At 38.8% G+C, this 25,000-nt stretch overlaps 1 protein-coding gene across 1 annotated transcript in view; it reads right to left on the bottom strand.

The window, feature by feature from the left end:
* Nucleotides 1-4,213: 4,213 nt before the first annotated feature.
* ndp (norrin cystine knot growth factor NDP) overlaps nucleotides 4,214-25,000 on the bottom strand; it is a 38,768-nt gene continuing 17,981 nt past the window's right edge. Inside the window, exons 2-3 of the mRNA XM_079665609.1 lie at nucleotides 16,826-17,304; nucleotides 4,214-6,802 (exon numbers count right to left, since the gene is read on the bottom strand). Coding sequence (XP_079521735.1) covers nucleotides 6,578-6,802; nucleotides 16,826-17,032 — 432 coding nt within the window. The 5' untranslated portion in view covers nucleotides 17,033-17,304 and the 3' untranslated portion in view covers nucleotides 4,214-6,577. The remainder of the gene's footprint in view (nucleotides 6,803-16,825; nucleotides 17,305-25,000) is intronic.

Genomic DNA, 25,000 nt, shown 5'->3' with positions numbered 1-25,000 from the left:
TATATTTTGATGATAATACTTTTCTACTTTCACTTGAGGAACATTTTGAATGAGGACTTTTACTGTAACAGAGTATTCCTACACTCTGTTACTTCTACTTTTACTCAAGAACAAGATCTGAGTACTTCTACTTTTACTCAAGTACAAGATCTGAGTACTTCTACTTTTACTCAAGTACAAGACCTGAGTACTTCTACTTTTACTCAAGAACAAGACCTGAGTACTTCTACTTTTACTCAAGTACAAGATCTGAGTATTTCAACTTTCACTCAAGTACAAGATCTGAGTACTTCTACTTTTACTCAAGTACAAGATCTGAGTACTTCTACTTTTACTCAAGTACAAGACCTGAGTACTTCTACTTTTACTCAAGTACAAGATCTGAGTATTTCAACTTTCACTCAAGTACAAGATCTGAGTACTTCTACTTTTACTCAAGTACAAGATCTGAGTACTTCTACTTTTACTCAAGTACAAGACCTGAGTACTTCTACTTTTACTCAAGAACAAGATCTGAGTACTTCTACTTTTACTCAAGTACAAGACCTGAGTACTTCTACTTTTACTCAAGTACAAGACCTGAGTACTTCTACTTTTAATCAAGTACAAGATCTGAGTATTTCAACTTTCACTCAAGTACAAGACCTGAGTACTTCTACTTTTACTCAAGAACAAGATCTGAGTACTTCTACTTTTACTGAAGCACAAGATCTGAGTACTTCTACTTTTACTCAAGTACAAGATCTGAGTACTTCTACTTTTACTCAAGTACAAGATCTGAGTACTTCTACTTTTACTCAAGTACAAGATCTGAATACTTCTACTTTTACTCAAGTACAAGATCTGAGTACTTCTACTTTTGATAACATTGTTAGAACATTATGCCGTACTCTTCTTATAACGTTATCAGCTGCAAGTTAGATTTGTTTATGTTGCTAGAATGTTATTATTTTAGAGTAGGATAACGTGCTTTATCGTTCCGATTTATCAGAAGTATTTTTTTTATTTTAAATGCGACCAGCAGCTAGTACAAGTCACTGTCGGTGTCACATGTACTGGAGGGGACCCAGAATCAGACTCGGAATCAGCTGGTGAAAGTAACATTTGTTTATTAGAAAAGGGGAGCTGGGAGTGGAGGTTGGTTATGGCGACAGTGGGAAACAGTTGTGAAAATATGGTGACATCAGATTTTTTAAAACATCCTTTTGAAACAAATGCAACAAGTTTGTTTTTTAAAGCGCTCTGATATTGACCATGACCGTGTTAATATTTGCCATCACAGGAACGTTTTATAAAAAAAAGAATAACCTCCTGAAAACATTATCCGAATGTTGCTTTGAAAATGTTCTTCTTTTGTTATCATGTAACATTGAGGGAACGTTTTATAAAGAACATCTTTAATGTGTGACCCCAAGAGCGTCCAAAACACATCCTTAGAATGCTGCAGGCAAAACGTTCCACATGCAAATGTACTTAGTTACTTTCCACCAGTGTTACCTGAAGCCACATGATGAAAAGATGGACCCCTAAAAGTGAGCAGACTCTGAACATTCTGCTTCTATAACACAAAGCCCCATTAGACACGTTTATTCTGTATAAACATCGAATAAAGTACTCTCTGAAGTATTGTAAAATACTGAAAAGTACTTTCCCGTTGGCTCTGGTGTTGAAGACGTCGTTCCCTCAGAGTTCAGGCAGTCAGGGAGTTTAAAGAGCTGCAGAACAATGTCCATTATTGTGTTCATATGCTCTCAGTGAACGACGCGCTGACAGCCGTCCACCATTCCAACGTGTGGCATTTTAACGTCCTGCTAAACACACATGTGAGTTTCTGCTTAACGAGCAGAGGCTGAAGCGCAGCGCAATAAAACGGCTTTTTATTTAACGCTCCGATGGTTGTGATTAGGATCCAGGAGGAATAAGAGTGTGTGAATACAAAGAAAGGAGTGTGGCTGCTCACACCTGCAGAGGTTTAAAACTGTGTGTGATGGGTTATGTTTACTTTAATAGGAAAGTCTGGAACCTGCGCTTTATTTTATTAAATAACTTTTCATTTCTTACACGGCAACGGGACTTTAATTCCTCGATTTGTCTTGTAAATTAGGTTTTAAAAAATAAAATGTGAATAAAATAGATATTACAAATAGAAATCATATTTTAAAATAATATATACAAATAAGAATTAAAAGTTAAAATGTGCACTTACAAGCTAGAATGAAAAAAAAAATGTTTACATATACAATAATGTTTATAAAATAAAAGTTGTGTTTTAAATGTCATTTCATAGCGTTTTAAAAATTACTTATATAGTGAAAAATAACCAGGAAGACATTTTCTTTTTTAAATAATTAAAAACATTTATATTAACATTAGCAAAATAATACGCACATTTTACTATAATAATTAACAACAATAAATGTGTATATTACAATATATATCTTGGTTTTATTTCTCCTGGCTTTTAAATGTCATATTATAATATGTTTCTTTCACACTTGCTTTGCTTTTAATGTTTTTCTAAGCATATTTATTGCATTTTCGTTGAACTGTGCTTTATATATAATTAAACTTGCCTTTGTTTCATACAAATGACAGCCTGCTCCCCAAAATAATCACGCCTCCTGCTTCATGTCACACAATTCCTCCTCTGTGTGTGTGTGGCCTAGTATAACTATCCTTGTGGGGACCTAAATCTGTTCACACAGTCACGTGTGGGGACTCGCCTCCCTTATGGGGACATAATGGAGGTCCCCATAACGGGAATCATTAATTTTTAGGGTGAAGACTTGGTTAAGGGTAAGGGTTAGGGTTAGGGTTAGGCATGTGTTGGTTATGGTTAAGGTTAGGATAAGTCTCCAGGAAATGCATGTAAGTCAATGTAATGTCCCCTGAAGTGATGTATACATGGTATGTGTGTGTGTGTGTATGTGTGTGTGTGTGCGTGTGATAAAGGAGAGCCTCATGGAGAGGAGACAGCTCAGAAAGTCAGATTCATCTCCAGAGTGGAAGGAAAAACGTTTTTTTATTGAGTTCACATGTGAAGCAGCCGGCCGTCGGTGGGATTGAATCGTCTGCAGACAAGTTGAGCTGTTACACATGGCACACACACACACACACACACACACACACACACACACACACACACACACACACACACACACACACACACACACACACACACACACACACACAGCAAACCTCCTGCTCGTGTCACGCTCGCTGTGAGGAGGGTTTTCATTGGGATGTTTAATTAATCCTCACAGGGAGATCCAGTTTGTTATTCTTCCTCGGGGTCAGCAGGTCTTTGTTTTACATTTCCACTCTTTTTTTTACGTGCAGCTTTATTGTACCGCAGACGGGTGTCTGACAGGTTTGAAAGAAGGCGAGCAGGTTACAAGTCTACGAGGATTTCACTACTGACACTTTCATCAGTGCAGAAACAAGGATGACCCCCTGATGATCTTTATTTAACTTTTAATCATCAAATAAACTTTATTTTTCATGTTTAGCTCCGGGTGAAAACCCTCTGGAAGGGAGGAAACGCCGTTATAATTCAAACTTACTCAAATAATTCACATTTCTTAGTGGAAATGAACAACTAGTGAATACTTTTAGTTATAATTCTAAGGATTTTCTTACGTGAAATGACCGCAATCTACATTGTCTACATGTGGTGGCAAGTAATGTGTTAAAAAACAAACAGACATTTAGTTACATGAAACAGAGATACTTGTCAACCCTCCCGATTTTTGCGGGAGACTCCCGATTTCATTGCCCACTCCCGGTTTCCTCCCGGGGTCATATTTCTCCCGCATTTCTCCCGATTTCTGACAACATCAGATTTACTCAGGACTGTTTCCACTCGGACTTTAATAAAGCTACACCATTGTTTGGTTTCCATGGTAACACGTCTCTTTAGTAGCATGCGCAACTGAAAGTCTGAGAGGGTGAGGCAGATATTCACAGAAAACAGAACAAGAATCGACAACTACTCTACTCTCTGCTCACTCCTTTCCTGCCCACACATATGCTCCATCAAGGATGGTGCTACAGGCCGCAAGGCATTGCACTTAGATTAACATTAACATGCTTATATTGTAGTTCTAACAGCTCCGGCGATCCACTAGCACCCCCCCCCCCCCCATTTTGCATTTTGAAATGCTCCCGATTGCTGAGGTCTCAAGGTTGGCAAGTAGGAAAAGAAAATGTGTGGTTTGGGTATAAACAAAGTATGTTTTTATGTCACTTAAAGTGGACATTGATAACATATTTGCTTTATAGTTTTATGAATGTAATGCTGATTAAACAATGCCATGGCTGTGAAGTAGTAGTAGTAGTGGTGTTGTAGTAATTGAACATAAAGTCAGGAGGACATCTAAAGTAGACTATCAGGTACTATTCAGATTTTTATTTTCTTAAACTCAAGCAATAGTGTTCTGAACTTAATTAGTATTAGTTAGCACAACATACAATTGCCACTTCAATTTACTTAAGACAAATCAGAACCCATTTTTGATGTTCAGGCTTTCAAATTATTAGCATGAACTCTCCATGTAGTTCATGGTTATTATTGTTAAGAGTTGGAGCGATTTGAAAATTATTTAAATATTTCACAAATACATTTTGTAGTTCATTTTGTGCACAACTTTTTTCTTCTTATCAAATGGACAATCAAACACTATGATATCAGGTATTGAGTTGCACAAACAATCTGAATTAAAGTGGATTTTTTACCCATAAAACCCAACATTAGTTTCTTAAAATTCAAAATAAACGTGGACAAGTTTGTGGTGTTGTAAAATTGAAGTGTTTACGATAAAAGAAACCACAATTGGTGAATTGTTTTTCCTTTAATTCAGATAAACGGACAGCAAGCATTGATGTCTTCAGACGTATTCCCGCCACACACACACACACACACACACACACACACACACACACACACACACACACACACACACACACACACACACACACACACACACACACACACACACACACACACACACACACAGACTGTATTTTGACAGGAGAGTGAAAACATCAGTAACGATACACGACAGGCAGAAGCTACAGTTTCAATAAAGTAGTACAGGAAACATCACAAATAGAATAGATTACATTTAAACGACCAGCCTTCCTCTTCCTCCTCCTCCTCTTCCTCACCTGTCAGCCTCACTCACGTTTTATAACGGTCTGCAGGGAGTGTGTAAAACATTATTGGGTGATTTCTCGCAGGTGAAATCGCACCTCACGTCTCATCCTTTTTTTCCCCATGCTGCTTTTTTTTAACGATCGTCGTGTTGCACGATGGGTTTTCTTTATGGCACAGATAGTTGTAAGGAGCTCTCAGACTGCGGTTACATGTGTGTTATGAATTATGGAGGCCTGTAATGAGCGAGGAGAGCTCCTGGGAGCAAACGTTTGTCGAGAAGTGATTGAAAGCACATAATGCAGAGAGAAAAGAGTGTTCTGAGTCCCAGGTCAGTTTTAAAGGTCATTATCATCAGAGGGGGGAAGCAGTGGAGTACAAATACTTCGTCACTGTACTTAAGTACATCTTTCTGGTATCAGTACTTCACTCCACTACTTATTTTCTGACCACCTTTTACTTCTTACATGTTGAACCCAAATACCTGTACTTTCTACTTCTTACATGTTGAACCCAAATACCTGTACTTTCTACTTCTCACATGTTGAACTCTAATACCTGTACTTTCTAATTCTCTCATTTTCCAAACAGGCTGGTTCCTTTAGTCTGAATGTGTGTTTGGTGGCGTGATCATTATTATTTAGAGTCATTGCGTGCCTATTGATTTGAACACGATCCGTGTATCCATCATTTCCTGGTCTTCTCTAAAGAAGAGGGACCAATGGAAACGTTGTCATGTTGCCGTTGGTCACCATGGAAACATTCATTAGCTAACAATGACATTATTGTTCTATTAATATAAAGGGAGGTCAGGTACTCTTTAAAACAGCTGCTAGTTATGGGTACTTTTTACTGAAGTACATTTCAAAGCCTCTTTACTTTGACTTGAGTAAAGAAGTTTAGTCAGTACTTCTACTTTTACCAGAGTATTTTTAAACACGAGTATCTGTACTTCTACTTGAGGAAAGGATGTGTTTCTCTGGTATTCAAACTCCAAAGAAATCGTCTCGAGCCGCCGTCGATTTTCCGATTTATATATTGGACTGATTAGTTTTTTAGTTCAATCTGTGCACAACCTTTTCCTTCTGGTGTTTTCAAATTGACAATCGAACACCATGAAAACAGACACAAAGTGATAATATAATGCAGAAGGTAAAGAGGGTTCTGAGTCTCAGGTCAGTTTGAAATGTCTCTATCCAAACCCCCAAGATAGATGGATAGATAGATCTGGAGCCGATCTGTCGATTTGTTCAATCCAAAGAGCTCCAGACAGATAGTTGTTTGTGGACAAATGATTGAAAGCACATAATGAAGAGTGTTCTGAGTCCCAGGTCAGTTTTAAAGGTCACTATCATCTCCCAAGATAGCGTTTCGAGCCGATCCACAGATCTCCAGACGGCTTTGAGTCTCGAGGCCAGCAGTTCCTCAGCTGCACTCCTCACAGTTGCATGCGAGGATGTATCTGTACGTTGCGGTGATCCTTGTTCCTCCGGAGCAGCGCAGCCTCACCGCCTTCAGCTTGGAGGAGTGGGGTCTGCAGCAGGAGCAGGTGCTCTTGAAGGGCTGTTTGAGCACCGAGCTGAAGGAGATGAGCGGGTCTGAGCGCGTGGAGCGGCTGCAGTGACCCTCGCAGCGAGCCAGGAGCACCATCTGAACACAGCAGGAAGAAACACAGAGTTAGGACGACATCAAATAACATTACGCCTAGAGATGTCCCGATCCGATCACTTGATCGGGGATCGGAGCCGATCACGTTATTTTCAAAAGATCGGGAGAAAAAAAATCGGGGATCGGGATTTCTTTTTTTTTTTTAAATACTTTTTTTTAAATGTTGTATTCAATGTTACAAAACAAAAATGATCATGTTCAAGTCTTAAAGTCATCCTGAGGCCTTAGTTTTGGTTTCAAATGACAGAACATCATGTATGTGTTGCTTCTTTGGGGCTTGTTTTCATAGACCTGCTTATTTCTCTCAAATCTGGCAACAGAGTGGGCAGGGCGCAGTGTCTAATTGTAGCAGTAAGCTAACGAGTACTGATAAGCTTTATTTTGTTTTGATCCAATGCTGCACAACTGAACTGATCCAATGCTGCTGTGAAAGAAAGAAGCTATATCCATGTTGGATAGAATATCACATTTAAATAAAAAAATAACCTTAAGGGACAACTTGAATGCTTTTGTTTCTCTTCATGCATTGCATAAAGATCGGATCGGGAAAAATCGGTATCGGCAAATTGTCAAAATCAAATGATCGGAATCGGATCGGGAGCAAAAAAAGGTGATCGGGACATCCCTAATTACAACGACTCCCTTTCCTGTCCGAAGCACAGAGTTAGGATGCGTTATGCAGTAAAATGTCTACATTTCACCACATTATGCAACGTTATTATAGACTGATAACAACAGTGGGAGTAGCTTTCAGGACATTTCAGATGCATGATTTCATCAAGACTCAAAGGTTTATTGTCATATGCTCAAAGCTACAGAGTAGAAATGGCAATGACATTCTTCTGACCTGAACTCCACCATCAATGCAACATATAGAATAACATACAAAAATACAAAATAAAAATAGTGCAAGAAGTCTATAGTGGGGCAAAAAAGTATTTAGTCAGCCACCCATTGAGCAAGCTCTCCCACTTAAAAAGATGAGAGGCCTGTAATGTTCATCCTAGGTACACCTCAACTATGTCACATATGTCAAAATCACATTGTCTGATTTTTAAAGAATTTATTTGCAAATGATGGTGGAAAATAAGAAGTCTATATATAGTACATGTCAATAGAATATGATATCCACAAGACCAAAATGTGAAATTGAATAATGTACTTTAAGACTAAATTAAATACGATTTATTGTGGTGATAACTACAGTGATGAGAAGTAAGGGTCTTCAGGTTAGCAATGCACCTCAATACTGCTTTCAGTTCAACAGCATTTAAAGAGTGAGACACTGGGTTGATGCACGTGTGTTGAGTGGTGCAGTGACCCGTCCTAAAACCCGGAAGTAAACTTCTTCCGATTCCTTTCAACAAAAAATCAATGGGATTTCTCCATAGGATTTTGGAAAATAGCTGGAAATAAGGTCTGTGGTTGAGACACATTTCAGAGACGGATCATGTTTTGTTCAGCCGGATAATCTCCACATGTCTACCCTATTTTTATAATTTTCTATCGATTAGATTTATGATGATTATACTTCCGGGTTTTAGGACACGTCACTGCACCACTGCAAGTTACGGCAACGATTCTCCTTCATGCAACAAAAGAAAAGCCAGATGTGTTTTCTGAGTTTCAATTATGTGGCTGGAGTCTCCACCTTAAAAGCAACAGCCCACACTTTAATTGGATTTGCATTTTATTTAAGCGAGCCAGAAGCACCATCTGAACACAGAGTTAAGAAGACATCAAATAATATCACAACGCCTCCCTTTCCTGCCCGAATCCACTTTGCGTCTTTGAGTTTCTAGAAAAGCTCTATATAAGTGTCATGTATTATTATTATTAAGACCCTCGACTGGCCTTACGGCTGTGAATGCATCCGGCCCTTCTCACATCGACACGGTTCAAACATATGATTTATCTTAAATATCATGTTAGCTACTTTTGTTATGGCTTGCCTTTTATCTGCCACGTCACTTTTTCTGCAAGGCTGTACGGGACTAATAAAGGAATTCTGCTTCTGGAATCAAATACTTCTGTACCTACATTTAAGGGCCAACCTGTCCCCCAAAGCAACACATTTTAAATATACATGTAAAGCACTATGAGTATGGTCAAAAAGTTGCCTGGGTTCAGCTTCAGGTTATTTATTTGCAGAGATGGGGTCGTTACTAAAACAAAGTAATATATTACATATTACTTTTTTAAAAAGTAATATATTACACTACTTCGTTACTGTCTACATAAAGTAACTCGTTACTTTACTCGCAGGGCCGGCCCGCCCCTCCCTACAGGCAGATCACGCAGACTGCGGCGCACCTACAGTGTAAGCGCGCCACAGTTTTGCCTCTGCGAGACTCCACTTGCACCCCTAATTACTATTGCATTAAGGAAGACATAACACAAGTCTTTCTTTTGATATGCTCTTTAATAAAATAGGCTACCAGCCTACCACAACAAGCTAACAGTCTGTGAAACGCAAAGACACTAATTAATGAAATCAGTTCAAGACGCGTTATTCTTATTCTTATCATTCTTTATGAGCGCAGTAACGGTAAGGTATCTAATTACTTATTTATTTAGTTTTCCATAACTTAGTAACAGAGATGGTCAAACTAAAGTGGTAGAGACATGGCAGAAATCCTACAACGAAGCGGGACATTGAACTGTTCACCCGTGAGAGGGCAATCAAGAAAAGAGAGCGAGCGGCCCCGTTGAGGGAGTTTACAGAGGAAAAGACTCAGCCATGTGTATGCAGCACTGCACGTGGAGATGTGGACGGGCAAATCGCGCAGATTACGTAGGCCTACATGTATACAAACCTGCGGAGGCGGAAACCCCTCTTGTCTGTCAGTGAGTGTGATTATTTTATAAAAGTAACGAACGCGTGTCGGGTCAATGTTAGTAACTGTAGTGTGATTACTGAATTATAACGCGTTACACTACTCCGTTACCGACAAAAGTAATATTATTACAGTAACAACTCTGTTTATTTGTACCCGTAGGTAGATTCTGTTTGCAGAGAAAAAGACAAGGGTTCCATCCTGACACTAAAAACAAACACAAACAACAGACACATCTCTAATAAAAGGACTAGTAAAAGTACAAGTATACCCTGCTCAAAATATTTTAAAAACATTTTAAGAAGGAAAACACTAGCAAAGACATGGACATTCAAAATTCACAATTAAATAAATAAATACAAATAGGCATCTGTGTGAGACTCCTATGATGTGTTAATTTGTGCAATAGCTGCTGGGATGTTTTTATACCGCTTCGTTCTGCTCTTTGGGACGACTAACCTCCGGCCCGAAGGAAGAAGCTTGAATTGTGAGTGCAGGGGGGGAGTCATGGTCTCATATGGAGCTGGATAACCGCTGTAACTGCCTGAGGTACAGGGTCTCCAGGTTTATCACTGCCTGAGGTACAGGGTCTCCAAGTTTATCACTGCCTGAGGTACAGGGTCTCCAGGTTTAGCTGTGGCTCACCAACCAGTCTGCTGGACCACTTTATGATCGGACTCAGAGAGTTTCTGCTCCTTAAAGTCAGGCTACCAAACCATGATATTAATGCTTCTCATCCTCACCTTGGCTACTTAACATTAGGTTACATTAAATAAACAGACCACCATACTTGCCACCGTTATTTGTTTGGGGTTAATTAAGCAGTCTTTAATGATTTGCTACAACACACAAAGAAATTGCTAGGTAGCTCGCTGATGCCGGCAATTGTCACTTCCAGTGAGAGCGGCTATGTTTGATCTGAGACACGCTACACAGTCAAAAGTTCACACACACACAAATCACAGTGCATGAAATGGCAGTATGCTAAGAGAGCAGCGTACAGCTCGCTGAAAAAAACACAACTATTGCTATCCGAGCTCCAAAATGGTGAAACTATTTGTTTCCCATCGATATCAGGACAGAAGAAAGTGGACATATACTGGCCAACAGAAAGCCACTGTACATTTGCTGTTTTGAGTTTGTATCTTCAATTGCACATATTGTAAATGGGCGTCGGCTAAATGAAATGAAACATCATAAGTCACTTAAACGGGGGATTTTGAGGACGTGCAGGCGCTGTCAGCGATGACAAAAGAGAGTTTTTGTTTGACTACGATGTTAGAGTGAGCAGCCTCCCAGATTCAGCCTTGCACCTGCAGACTGGGAGATAACACACACACACACACACACACACACACACACACACACACACACACACACACACACACACACACACACACACACACACACACACACACACACACACACACACACACACACACACACACACACACACACACACACAGGATTTGTTATCGTGCTCTGGGATAAATCAAAGATGATTTTTCCCTAATGTCAAATGTTCAGTATTTAAGATGCTGGCCCTATTTTCAGATGAGTTCCTTGTGTTTATGTCCTTGCTATTTCCATTTTCCTGATACAAATTCAAAAAATCCACCACAGGAATGAACTATAAACATGTTGACAGTGAAGTGTAGTCTATTTGTTAACGATAAGTAAAACAAATTAAGTATTTTTAAAGAATTGTCTGAATGTTTCTCTAAACGTGGATTTCACGGTCCTGTTTGAACCATAAACCCAGCTAAATTAAATGCAAAGTTACTTCACGTGCTTAAGTGGCATTGTGTAAGTATATTTTGACAATTACTGGGTTAATATTGTGAATACATGTCATTTGAAGCACGATAACCATGACTGGAAAAATGAATAGTGTCTGTATCGGGGATAAAAGTGTCTGAAGGGCCAAAACCCTGTGTGTGTATAAGCTTTACCCAACTCACACACACACACACACACACACACACACACACACACACACACACACACACACACACACACACACACACACACACACACACACACACACACACACACACACACACACACACACACACACACACACACACACACACAGACACGAAGTTTTAAGTTTACTTTTCTAATTCAGGATTCGGGATTTGAGATCGTGGTCTGGGATACATCAAAGACGATTTTCCCTAATGTATTTAAATTGTCTCGTGTCTCGTGTATTAAGCTTTACCAAAGTCTGACCAGCCACCTCACACACACCCCCCCCCCCCACACACACACACACATTGATTAGTGGCGTTCCTCTGTGGGTCACTACATTCCTGTCGCCTCTCTAAACAGACTCCTGTGTCCTTCTGTCAGCTGCTGTGTGTCGCCACCCGTGTTCCCACTTTGACAAAAGCCTGTCTGGGGCCATGGCAGGGTGACACACACACACACACACACACACACACACACACACACACACACACACACACACACACACACACACACACACACACACACACACACACACACACACACACATACAATCAGGAGTGTTGTCGCCACTTTAAGACCATTTGTCTTTGTCCTAGATGAGGATCAGACTGTCAAATGGCGATAATTCCTCCTCCTCCTCTCTGTCTGTTGCTCCCCATTCATGATGACCGACTTACAGTGTACAGTGGGAAAGTAATATCTAAAACACTGAGTATAAACATAATTCCCGTACAAATGAAAGGAAGGTTGAGAGTAAGTTTCAAGTTTCAACGGTTGAGTTTGTTTCGGTGGTTTTGGCGGATTTGGCGCAGTGATTAGAGCGTTGGTCATCAGATCAAGGGGCGTTGGTGAACTCCAGTTCGAATCCCGCCTCGGCCGCCACTGCGTGAGGCCGTTGTGTCCTTGGGCAAGGGACATTACCCGCATTTGCTCCTGTGGGTAATGTCCACAGTAATGACTCTTACATGTCTAATATGTGTAATGTGTATTTGTAAAGCGCTTTGAGCACCTGTAAAAGCGCTCTAATAAAAAATGTAATGCATTATTATTATTATTATTATTATTATTATTATTATTATTATTATTTATTGTCATTAGCACATTAGCTACAGTGAAGATATGTCAATACAAAACTGAAGTCACATGCTCCTCCAACAATGCAACTTGTATTTGAATTGTATGTCGCACTATGTTTGTTCGGTATTGTTTTATTCAGCAGTGCCAAAGAAACATTTCATTTTCATGTCAATCTTATTTAATCTAGTTGAGTCGACTTTGGATGAATTCATCAGCTGTGGTGCAATGTTTTAGCTTGACTAAAACATTAATAATAACTACAACTATGTATCAGTTTGACAGAAAATAATCCCAAATTATTTAGTTATTTGATAATCCTATATTCTTTGTTTCCAGCCTTTCGATCGTCACAATTTGCTGTTGAATTGTTGAAGCTCTTAATTCTGAATTTACTTGGGAGTGAAAATGAAACCTTGATTTTGAAATTCGGTCTAGAAAAACAGCTTTGTCCTGACAAGGTAAATGAACCTTGATTGGTCAGGATTGGATTGTGTGAGTTGTCTACAAGACCTACAACTGTGAAAATGTTCTCATAAACATGGTAAAACTATTTTTTATATTTAACATAGTATAAGTGTAATTACATATTTAGATCAAACTCAAATATAAATAAAAACCTCCTCGAAAACAGGGGCAGAATGTAAATTAGTTAATTACCTCAAGTACCACTATTATTTGAGGTATTTGTAAATAACTTGAATACTTCCACTTTTTAAGCCACTATTATTGGACTCATATGATGTCCTCATGATATGAATATCATACGTTAAAGAAACACTCTTGCAGGTGTTTTCTGTGTGGTTTGAACACACTGAGGTGTATAACAGTCTCTGCGCCAGGCGTCCCGCTGGTTTTCCGTGTATTGTAATAGAAATCCGGACTCACGCTGAGTGTGTGTTCAGCCCTGACTTCCCTGCGCTGTGGTTTGGCCACCTGCTCCACACACTCAGAGACCGAATATTAAAAAAAGACCAAAGAACGGATCACTCACGCTCGCTGAACAACTGCACGACAAAGAGGGGAAACTGAGAGCCCCCTTTTCCACGAGAGCCTGAGATGGCAAAAGTACACACATCCTTTACTCAAGTAGAAGTACAGATACTCATGTTTAAAAATACTCTGGTAAAAGTAGAAGTACTGACTAAACTTACTCAAGTAAAAGTAAAGAGGCTTTGAAATGTACTTCAGTAAAAAGTACCCATAACCAGCAGCTGTTTTAAAGAGTACCTGATCTCCTTTTATATTAATAGAACAATAATGTCATTGTTAGCTAATGAATGTTTCCATGGTGACCAACGGCAACATGACAACGTTTCCATTGGTCCCTCTTCTTTAGAGAAGACCAGGAAATGATGGATACACGGATCGTGTTCAAATCAATAGGCACGCAATGACTCTAAATAATAATGATCACGCCACCAAACACACATTCAGACTAAAGGAACCAGCCTGCTTGGAAAATGAGAGAAGTAGAAAGTACAGGTATTTGTGTTCAACATGTAAGAAGTAGAAAGTACAGGTGTTTGTGTTCAACATGTGAGAAGTAGAAAGTACAGGTATTTGAGTTCAACATGTAAGAAGTAGAAAGTACAGGTATTTGTGTTCAACATGTAAGAAGTAGAAAGTACAGGTATTTGTGTTCAACATGTAAGAAGTAGAAAGTACAGGTATTTGAGTTCAACATGTAAGAAGTAGAAAGTACAGGTATTTGAGTTCGACATGTAAGAAGTAGAAAGTACAGGTATTTGAGTTCAACATGTAAGAAGTAGAAAGTACAGGTATTTGAGTTCAACATGTAAGAAGTAGAAAGTACAGGTATTTGAGTTCAACATGTAAGAAGTAGAAAGTACAGGTATTTGGGTTCAACATGTAAGAAGTAGAAAGTTCAGGTATTTGGGTTCAAAATGTAAGAAGTCAAAGTCAAAAGTGGTCAGAAAAATAAGTAGTGGAGTAAAGTATTGATACCAGAAAAATGTACTTAAGTACAGTAACGAAGTATTTGTACTCCACTACTTCCCACCTCTGACGAGAGCATTTCACGTGACTCAACGGCTCATCAGTCTCTAGACATGAAGTGCAAGTCCCTGAGTTGACAAACACTTAAGAGAAGGAAACATTGTGATCAATTAGGGAGTCTTTTGGTAAATGTCCACTGTCTCTTTCTGTCTTCAGCCCATCTCTCTTCCTTTAGTCGCTGACAGAGAGACGTCCACTTCAGCCAAAACTGAGTCCCGGCTGAGGGGCAGAATATGTCTGCAGCGTGGCTTACGTCCAACACACACACACACACACACACACACACACACACACACACACACACACACACACACACACACACACACACACACACACACACACACACACACACACACACACACACACACACACACACACACACACACACACACACACACACACACACACAAACCTCGTAGTCAAAGTTAGACGTGCCATATCTCTAATATCCAGCAGGGGGCGACTCCACTTGTTGCAAAAAGATTGTATAGAAGTCTATAAGAAAATTACCCTCACTTTTTCCTGAGAAAATCTAGTAATTGTTTCCTCGAAAACCATTTGTGAGGAACATACAACATAGCTTGGAATACTTTTTAGAGATCCGACTCCACTGGTTGCAAAAATAAGTCAGATTGTATAGAAGTCTATTAAAAAATTAGCCAATTGCTCAGTTCGTTTATAACCTAAGTAATCCTTTTTCGAATTGTTCATTACAATGAAAGTTATTGTGCAAACTTTCCAAAGAAAATGTTTTAGTTCTATCCTCTACACATGAAAAACCATTTGTAAAGAATAAACAATACACCCTCAGGATACTCTTCAGTAGAATAAATATAACTGCGGGATCCAACTCCACTGGTTGCAAAAAGAAGTCAGATTGTATAGGAGGAAAAGGACACTTCTTTTCACTATATTTATTACCTCAGTGAACATTTTCCTGATCAGTTTATGGTTTCAATCTCTACTTCTAAGTGTCCTTAAATACAGTATGGTTTTTATATTGAAATACATTTGCCCATTTAGAGTAAAAAAGACCACAGTTCGTCTTACAACTTTTACCTTTTGAAAGTTTGTGTTCAGACTTCATGAGAGGAAATTAATACATTTATTTGGTCTAAAATGTTGGACTTGGTTCTACTTACCGCTACCCTCTTATGTCATTCTACATTACATTTAATTTAGCTGAAGCTTTTATCCAAAGCAACTCGTAAAAAGTGCAATGAACTCTTAAAGTGCAAACTGAGAACAGCCAGTGCTGGTGCATACGTTTCAAATTACCTAAACCCTTTAAGTACACAAATGTTATTTTATGTTTTGTGTTAGGTGTCACTTCTTGTTCAAGGTTTCCAAACCACAGGCCGCAAACCTTTGAGAAAGCCTAGTAGGAATATAATAATGTGTCTGATGAATAAATTATGTTTTTGGATTCTTTGTTTTGGCCTCTGCTCTGGGTTTTCTTTGCTTCTCTGAGGTTTGACTTGGAACAAAATGTTTCCCTGATATTTCTAACAAATTCGTTTTTTTTGTCAGTTGGCCCGGTTACCTTAGAAAACTTAATATTAAATAAGTGAACGGGTGATTACTATTAGGCAGATTGTATTCTTCTCTTTGTGCTTTAATAACTCATAAATGTATAAATAAGTATATGCAATGTGTAATACGTAGTAAAGTCTAATCAAAATAAATGTACACTTTTAAGGGGGGAAACACGTTCTCCCAATCCTTTGTAAATGTAGATGTCATTTTCCTTGTTTAGATCAATTGTAATGTTTAGGGTTTATTTAATAATTGTACTAATATTAAACTGTTCTTCATAGAAGTATGGGTTTAAGAAATCTGTCAATGTAAATTCATGAGTTTGTTTTGGTTAGCTTAACCAAATTAAATAAATGAATACATACAAAATAAATAATATCCATTACAAATTAATGTATTTAATATTCGTACTAATGATAACATGGTGTTTATATAAATATGGGTTCAAGGCTGTCCAGAGACTACAGATGAAAATGGCACATTTACAGAAATGTTGATTAATGTGTACTGTTAAATAAATGAATACCACATTTAAAATAATATCCAATCAAAATGAATGTTCCCTCACCTTGGAGTTGCACTTGTAAATGGGGTGTGTGATGGTCTCCACAAAGTGATGCCTCATGCAGCGTTCAGGGTCCGAATCTCCCAGGTGGGGGTTATCGTTATCGTTGGCTTTTTTCCCGCCTGCAGCCTCCACCATGCCCAGCAGGGGGCAGCACATCAGGACCAGCAATAGCCATGAGGGAGGGGGCACAGAAATGAACGGTTTCATGATGGGACCACCCCCAAAAGTCTCCTCACGGGACGTCCAAAAATGTATTCTTTTTATTCCTGCTTGTCTCAGTAGTAGTTGTGTTTTTTTCCCGCAACAAAAAAATGGGGTTTGGGAGGGAGAGGGTGGTCTTTATTTTATCTGTTTCTTATTCCGGTTAGTACAGCGGGGGCTCAAGGTCGTTGAGCTGAAGGGAAACAGGTAAGAGGAGGAGGAGGGTTTTTTTTTTCATTGGGACGCTCCATTCCCCCGCTGTCTGGATCCACCGCAGTCTGTGAGAAGGAGACAAACAGGAAGTCATGCACTGATAAAGAGACAATATTGTGTGTGTGTGTGTGTGTCTGTGTGTGTGTGTGTGTGTGTGTGTGTGTGTGTGTGTGTGCGCGTGTGTGTGTGTGTGTGTGTGTGTGTGTGTGTGTGTGTGTGTGTGTGTGTGTGTGTGTGTGTGTGTGTGTGTGAGTGTGTGTGTGCGTGAGTGAGTGTGTAGGCAGTATGTTTTGTCTATTAGACATTTTTACATCCAAGGGAATTACTTGCTGTAGGAAATATCCCACACTATCCTCTCTCTCTCTCTGTGTGTGTGTGTGTGTGTGTGTGTGTGTGTGTGTGTGTGTGTGTGTGTGTGTGTGTGTATGTGTGTGTGTGGGTGTGCGTGTGTGTGTGTGTGTGTGTGTGTGTGTGTGTGTGTGTGTGTTTATTTATTTGAAGCAATAACTATGAATTTTTTGTTTTTATCTTGCCTGATATTAACAGGAATAAGTGGACCCCACAGTTAGATGAGACAAGTGTGGGCCTCACAGGGGGGGAACACGAGTATGTGGGTGCATGTGTTTTTGTTTATTTGTGTGTGTTTTGCATAGAGTCAGATTATCGTAGGTATGTTTGATGAGAGTGGAGCAGCAAATAAGTACTTACTGTAAGCAAAAGGAGCAATACTTAAAATATATTACTCTGCAGGGGGGGCAGGAGCTCCAACAAGCCGTTTAGGACAGAGAGTGAATACACATACTTTACAGAGATGCTGTATGAGAATTTGGAAAATTGCACAATACAAATCTATTCTAGTAGACCTCAACAATGGAATTATGATCAGTAGAAATGGCCATGACATGGGACCTTTAAGTAAAAGTACAAACGTTGTGGCATCAAATATACCAAAAGATTACGAAAAGTAAAAGTTCTTGTTATGTTTTACGGCTCTTGTCAGAAATGTTTATGAAATCTGTTCATGAGTTCATCACAGCTGGTAAAGGTGGAGCTCATTTTAATTCTTTCATAAACTCCTGCTGAATATTTTAAACCTATAATCATATCTCAAAGTTGATTTATATTCTGCATCTAAAAAAAATCCGGATTTGTAAAAGCTGATAGAAAGTGACTGAAAAGTAAAACATTGGTTTCTAGAATATAGTCGTGAAGAACTATAAAGTAGACACACACACACACACACACACACACACACACACACACACACACACACACCCACACACACACACACACACACACACACACACACACACACACACACACACACACACACGTAGACGCATAAGTCCTGGTGCTTTTATTGCTGAGCAGAAACTTAAGCCATGCATAAACAGCCTGCAGCCGGCTCTCTCCTCTCTGCAGGAAAGAGTTTTTCATTAAAACAAATCGCTCTCCCAACAAGCGAGCCCTCTGCCAGTCCCGCAGCATATTTTTCACATGTATTTATGTCTTTCTCTTTCTCCAACTTCATAGTTTTATTGTCCTCCTGACAACGGGGTTCGTGTTAGGAGTTCTAACAGGCAATGTGTTGCGAATTAGGGAGAAGCGTGTGTGTACATCTGGAGGTCAACGGGTGAAAAACAAGAGTAATGATCCCATTTATTTAATACTCTCTTACTAATGATAACATGGCGTTTATATAAATATGGGTTCAAGGCTTTTTATGTAGAGATATACAGTACGTAGATGTAAATGAATGACTGTCTGCCTGTTTGCATTATTAACTCATACATCTTTCTTTCTAAGGTGATTTATATTTGGCTATAAAGTGAATTTACAGTTTAAGTATTAATCGGGTCTTTATAGATTCAACATTTTTGTATGTGAAGATGTCTGTGAATGTGCCTGCGTTGTTTATTTTTGTTAGCATGAATACTTCCTTCCTAACTTACTTCTCCTTGATTTATATTTAGTCATACAAAACACACCAAAATACTCATATACTATTCTGGTTGCACCATTACAACTCTAGATATGGAGTAAGCAATACACATATGAAGTAATGTCTAATTTAAATAAATGTACACTTAGCATAGCTCCCACAAATGTAAATGTTTAAGGCAGAGAAACACATTTTGTCAATCTTATGTAATTTTACTTTTCCTTCTTTAAACTAATCAGAATAATTAAGTTTTATTCAATATTCTTATTACTATTAACCTGGTTTTAAAATACAAGGATTCAAGGCTTTTTGCACTCTACTGTTTGCACTCGTAACTAATAAATTAATTAGTCTTTGCTCAAAGTTCTTCCTGAATACTTGAACTTGATTTATAGTTGGCTGTTAAAAAAGAGTTTCCACACCAACATACTGATATACTGCACCGGTTGCACCATTACAACTTAAGGAATGGACTTTGTAACGTGAAAACATCTTAGGTCATTTCCAATCACAATAATTATACATTTAGACAGCATGACACTTTAGCATAACTTCTAAAAAAAACTACAATTTCGAGTGTAAAACAACTTGGATTAGTATTTCCATTTCCACAACAATTCAGAAACAAATATGTGTGAAGATTCAGATTATTATTAGGTTAATATTCCATTCCTTACACACTTAATGTATATCTAATGTCCGGCTTTAAATGATATTTTCTACTTTTTTAATGCTATTTTATTTCTATTTGAGATGTTTACATTTTGAATTCTTTATTTTGAGTCTTTTAATTTATCTAATGTTCAATTTTTATGCTGCTGCAACGCAAACATTTCCCAAATTGGGATCAATAAAGTACATCTTATCTCATCTTATCTTACACAAATATTAGGCTGGTCTGAAACAAGAGCCTCTGATTGGTTAGCTGGCCGGCTCTGTTCTGATTGGTCAAACGCTTAGAGATGTCCCGCCCCTTAACTAGCCAATAGAAGCGCCAGTGTTACATATTGATGTCATTATGTTTCGGAAGTAAACAAAGGAGTCTAATGGAGGCGTTTCAGGCTGTGGAAAATACATTTAAATGCAAAAAAAAACGATATAACACACTACTAACCCTAACCCCAAAAAGCAGAATAGGGCCTCTTTAAGTTATAACATAAGTTGGTGTCTGTGTGTGTGCATAAACAAATCTATCAAAAACTCGTCCTTAACTATCCATCTCCATCGACACTGATTTTCTTCATCACAGAAAGTTCACCCGAACTCATTTAACCTTAACATTCCTCCTGAGAGAAATACAAGTTTCATTTGGCCTGTTAAAACAAATACTCCCCGAGATGCTTTGTTGGCCGGTCGCACATGTGCTGCAGGGTTTACGTAGCGGACGACCCGGAGTTATCGGAGCAGCGGGACACTTTATACAGCCAGAATCCATCAGAACACAACAACACCACTAATCAGCACCTCTACACAGTACCAGGCTGAGTTTAATTCCTCTCCCTGCTGTAGGTAATACTATCTGCATCATTATTGCCCTTTTTGCCAGCGTTACACAATAGAGTGGTGCAGTTATGACATATTTTTGTCGATCGACCCCGAAAATAGCATCTTAAGTGCTCCCTTGACTATTGGGATTGTTCCATTGGATTTTGGATTGTTGCAGAATATAAGATATCAGGCAAACAAACGCTTTTGATACTTAGACGTTTTGTTCAGCAGGATAATCTCCCATACTAACACCACTTGATTTCTGAAGTAAAGAGCTAATGTTGGGCTATAAAGGAAATACAGCACGGTCACATGACTTCACGTCACCACCGCTAAGCTAAAGGTGGCTAATGTTGAGCTATAAAGGAACTACAGTACGGTCACATGACTTCACGTCACCACCGCTAAACTAAAGGAGGCTAATGTTGGGCTATAAAGGAACTACAGCACGGTCACATGACTTCACGTCACCACCGCTAAGCTAAAGGAGGCTAATGTTGGGCTATAAAGGAACTACAGCAAGGTCACATGACTTCACGTCACCACCGCTAAGCTAAAGGTGGCTAATGTTGGGCTATAAAGGAACTACAGCACGGTCACATGACTTCACATCACCACCGCTAAGCTAAAGGTGGCTAATGTTGGGCTATAAAGGAACTACAGCACGGTCACATGACTTCACGTCACCACCGCTAAGCTAAAGGTGGCTAATGTTGGGCTATAAAGGAACTACAGCACGGTCACATGACTTCACATCACCACCGCTAAGCTAAAGGTGGCTAATGTTGGGCTATAAAGGAACTACAGCACGGTCACATGACTTCACGTCACCACCGCTAAGCTAAAGGAGGCTAATGTTGGGCTTTAAAGGAACTACAGCACGGTCACATGACTTCACGTCACCACCGCTAAGCTAAAGGTGGCTAATGTTGGGCTATAAAGGAACTACAGCACGGTCACATGACTTCACGTCACCACCGCTAAGTTAAAGTTGGCTAATGTTGGGCGTGATGACGTTTAGTCGCCTCATTTAAACACTTGTTTTTTAAACTCACCAGTTGGGTATTTACTGGCGTATTTTATGTCGTAGGACAAAACGTTAAAAGCCTGTGTTAACCACAGACCTTTTTCTTTCCAAAAACACATTCAGAAAAACTTTTAATTTGAGACAAGTTGGATAAAATGCTGACTCATGTCACGGTTTAGGACTCATTCCTGCACCTATCGCCTCAGTGAAGCTGAATGCAGATATTTGAAGTAGTTTCTTTACCAAAAGGCTCTGTTGTTGGGCCCCTATCGACCCCCTGGACCCCCCTCTGTGCATTTTGAATGTTTCCTGTGGCCTCAAACTTCTCACTAGCTTTAGTTCATACAGCAGAGTACACATGACTGCTCTATTATAAATCAAGAGACCCAAAAGAACAACCAGCACTTAGTGATGGATAACTAACTGGCCCCAGGTCAGTGCAGTCTGTGGTGGACGATTTCATTTAGGAATATCTGAGCCCATTATTAACCAAACTGATTCTTGTACAGAGCTCGTTTACTAAACAGAGATTAGCTATAACTGCAGTAAATATCTTAAAACTACTATGATCAATGATTTTATGAGAACTAGGGCTTGTCCATATGGCTTTTAAATAATATCTGAATATACATGATACACAATAACTGCTTTATTTGCCCTACTTGTTTGTTTGTTTGTTTGTTTGTTTGTTCATAGCATGTAAAGCGGCCTTGGGTGCGTTGAAAGGCACTATAAAATGTAATCTATTATCATTATTATTATTATTATTATCATGCCAGTGTAACTAATCTAAACACTTTGAGGTTGTGTACCGTCAATACAGTCAAGTTAAGATTGTGAAGTCAGCTTGTGTTTGGAAATATATCCTTTATTTATAAGTGTGACTCATTATTTAGAGAGTTGAAATGTGCATTTTCTCTGACATACAGTATGCAGGAGGTAGGTAATTTATTTTAGAAGTTATTGTTCATTTAATTAATTGTGTATAATTAATATTTATTTACGTTAGACCATTTTATAAATGTTGCCGATCAATTTCATTTTGAAGTCACGTCATACCGATTCTTCAAGTTTTTCTATTTCAAAATGGAAGAGGACATTTTCCATGATGATTTTCCATTTATCACTTTTGTGCTTCAATTCTTTAACTCTCCTGAGGACTCGTTCCTGCAAAACATAAGATTTGATCTATATATCGCCCTTAATGCTAATAATAACACTGTGGCTGTGAAAGGGGTCACATTTAGTGACGAACCCAGATAACTAATGGACTCTTTTTTACCTGCAGATTTTAGCTTATTTCTGTTTATGACCTGAACAGTTTCGTTTACTCTCACTGCTCTTATGGCATTGCTTTCATTCGCAACAGGAAACTGCTTTTAGAAAAAGTTCAAAAATCTCACAGTTCAGCAACAAACAGCAGAAAAAAATAGCTAGCTTGTTATCTCGTGGAGCATGGCATGAAGTTGGCTGAGACCAAAGAGCTAAAAGAAAGATAATTTGTGAGCAAGAAAGCCAGAAGCAAGACTACAAATGAATATTGCTGCATGTCTGGTGGATGTTTATATACACATAAATGTTTGCTAACTAGTTTGCCGTGTAAATGTAAAGGTGATAATGTGTCAGTACTGGTTTCCCTCCTTTTTGTGTGTGTGTCAGTTTCACAGATATCAATCCAAACAGGCAATAAATGTGAATGTATTATCCCCTAAACTATAAAACTCTAAAAAGGGGTTTTTAAAGAGTGAAACATGTTAAATCCATTCAGATCAAACATGAGAAAGTCACTGTATTTATGGTCGCTCCAGAAAAAACATCCCCAGCATTTCCTCGTAAATCACGAATCCCCCACTCCAACATGTGTTTTTGTTAAAAAGACAACAGGTTCCAACTAGTGGAGCAAAGCAAACAAAGATAATGACCGGAGTGATCCGCCTAGTAAATACCCCGACAAGCCAAATAAACTGTATTCTACCATAAAAGCATTTTGTCGTGAAGCCAGCTCTGATTAACATTAGCGGCGCTCGCCAGACATTCCCACCACATTAAGCTTTTTTCGTGCAGCGGACAGATTTGATATTGATTGCGATCTGTCTGTTATGCAGCCGTGATGAAACTGCAATGCTACGCTAACAGAAACACCACGTCATGATTACTGTCTGTTTAACAGAGCCGCTGATATCAATACTATGAGTGGCTGCTGGCGCACATAATGACGGCTTTCAGGATAATATATGGAGAGTGTGTGTGTGTGTGTGTGTGTGTGTGTGTGTGTGTGTGTGTGTGTGTGTGTGTGTGTGTGTGTGTGTGTGTGTGTGTGTGTGTGTGTGTGAAGCATGGCTCTTACGAAGTACATTCACTGGTGTATGTAGTATTTTGATGTACTTTGTACTTAACTTGAGTTTTTTCCAATGTATGCCACTTTATACTTCCACTAGTTTTTACCCAGTTACTTTGTTTTATTATTTGAAAGTACTAGTTGTTTAGAATAATATCCAATATAATCAACACATTCACGTTACATTTATACGGTAATATTATGAGTTAAGATAACATTGTATTGATGCCTTGGTTAAATTCACAAGCTACCCAGCAGTATTGGAGTTTAAATACTAATATTTCAACAATGGGCCGTCAGGTAAAATGTGTAATTTTAATTTTTTTAATTTAAAAATATGACAATTTGTGTCAAACTTCAAAATGCATTCAACATCAAACAAATAATTCCCATTTAAGAACACGTTTGTTACACAATAGGACCAACCCTAACCCTAACTAAAGTTGCTACCAGGAACAAGAACTGTAATAAATGGATTCAAGTAAAGTACCTCGTTTAAAACTGATGTTTCGTAGAGCATTTCTACACTTTGGTGTTCCTACTTTAAGTTAAATAAAGGTTGTTCCTCCACACTGCTGCAGGTTAAAGCAGAAGTGAAAAAAGTGTGGAGGTTGGGGTCAGAGTAAGGGTCCTTTATGGAGCCCTGGTTGTCCACAAACAGCAGCTGGTTCTCCCCAAATCTCATCCAAGTATAATGATGCTCGGTGAACCCAAAACTGCTACGGTCCGTTTCTTTCCTGGATCCGTTGTTTTGGAATCTTGCACTTAAAACCGAGGATGTATTACTGATTTGAATACAAAACCAAATCCCCATTGACTCTCACTTTAAAGTGCTCCACCTTGATCTCCAAAACAGATACAGTTTTGGTACGAATCTTTTGCTCAAAGATCTGATGTGCAGTGATTGTGTTTGGGAGTGTTGGATCACAAAGCACCGTGTCCTCACTGCTTAGATTCAGTGATTCG

This window comes from Notothenia rossii (genome assembly GCF_949606895.1).
Source record: "Notothenia rossii genome assembly, chromosome: 2".
NCBI lineage: Eukaryota > Metazoa > Chordata > Actinopteri > Perciformes > Nototheniidae > Notothenia > Notothenia rossii.
Note: the sequence above shows the minus strand (reverse complement) of the source record. Positions and strands in the feature narration are given on the sequence as shown.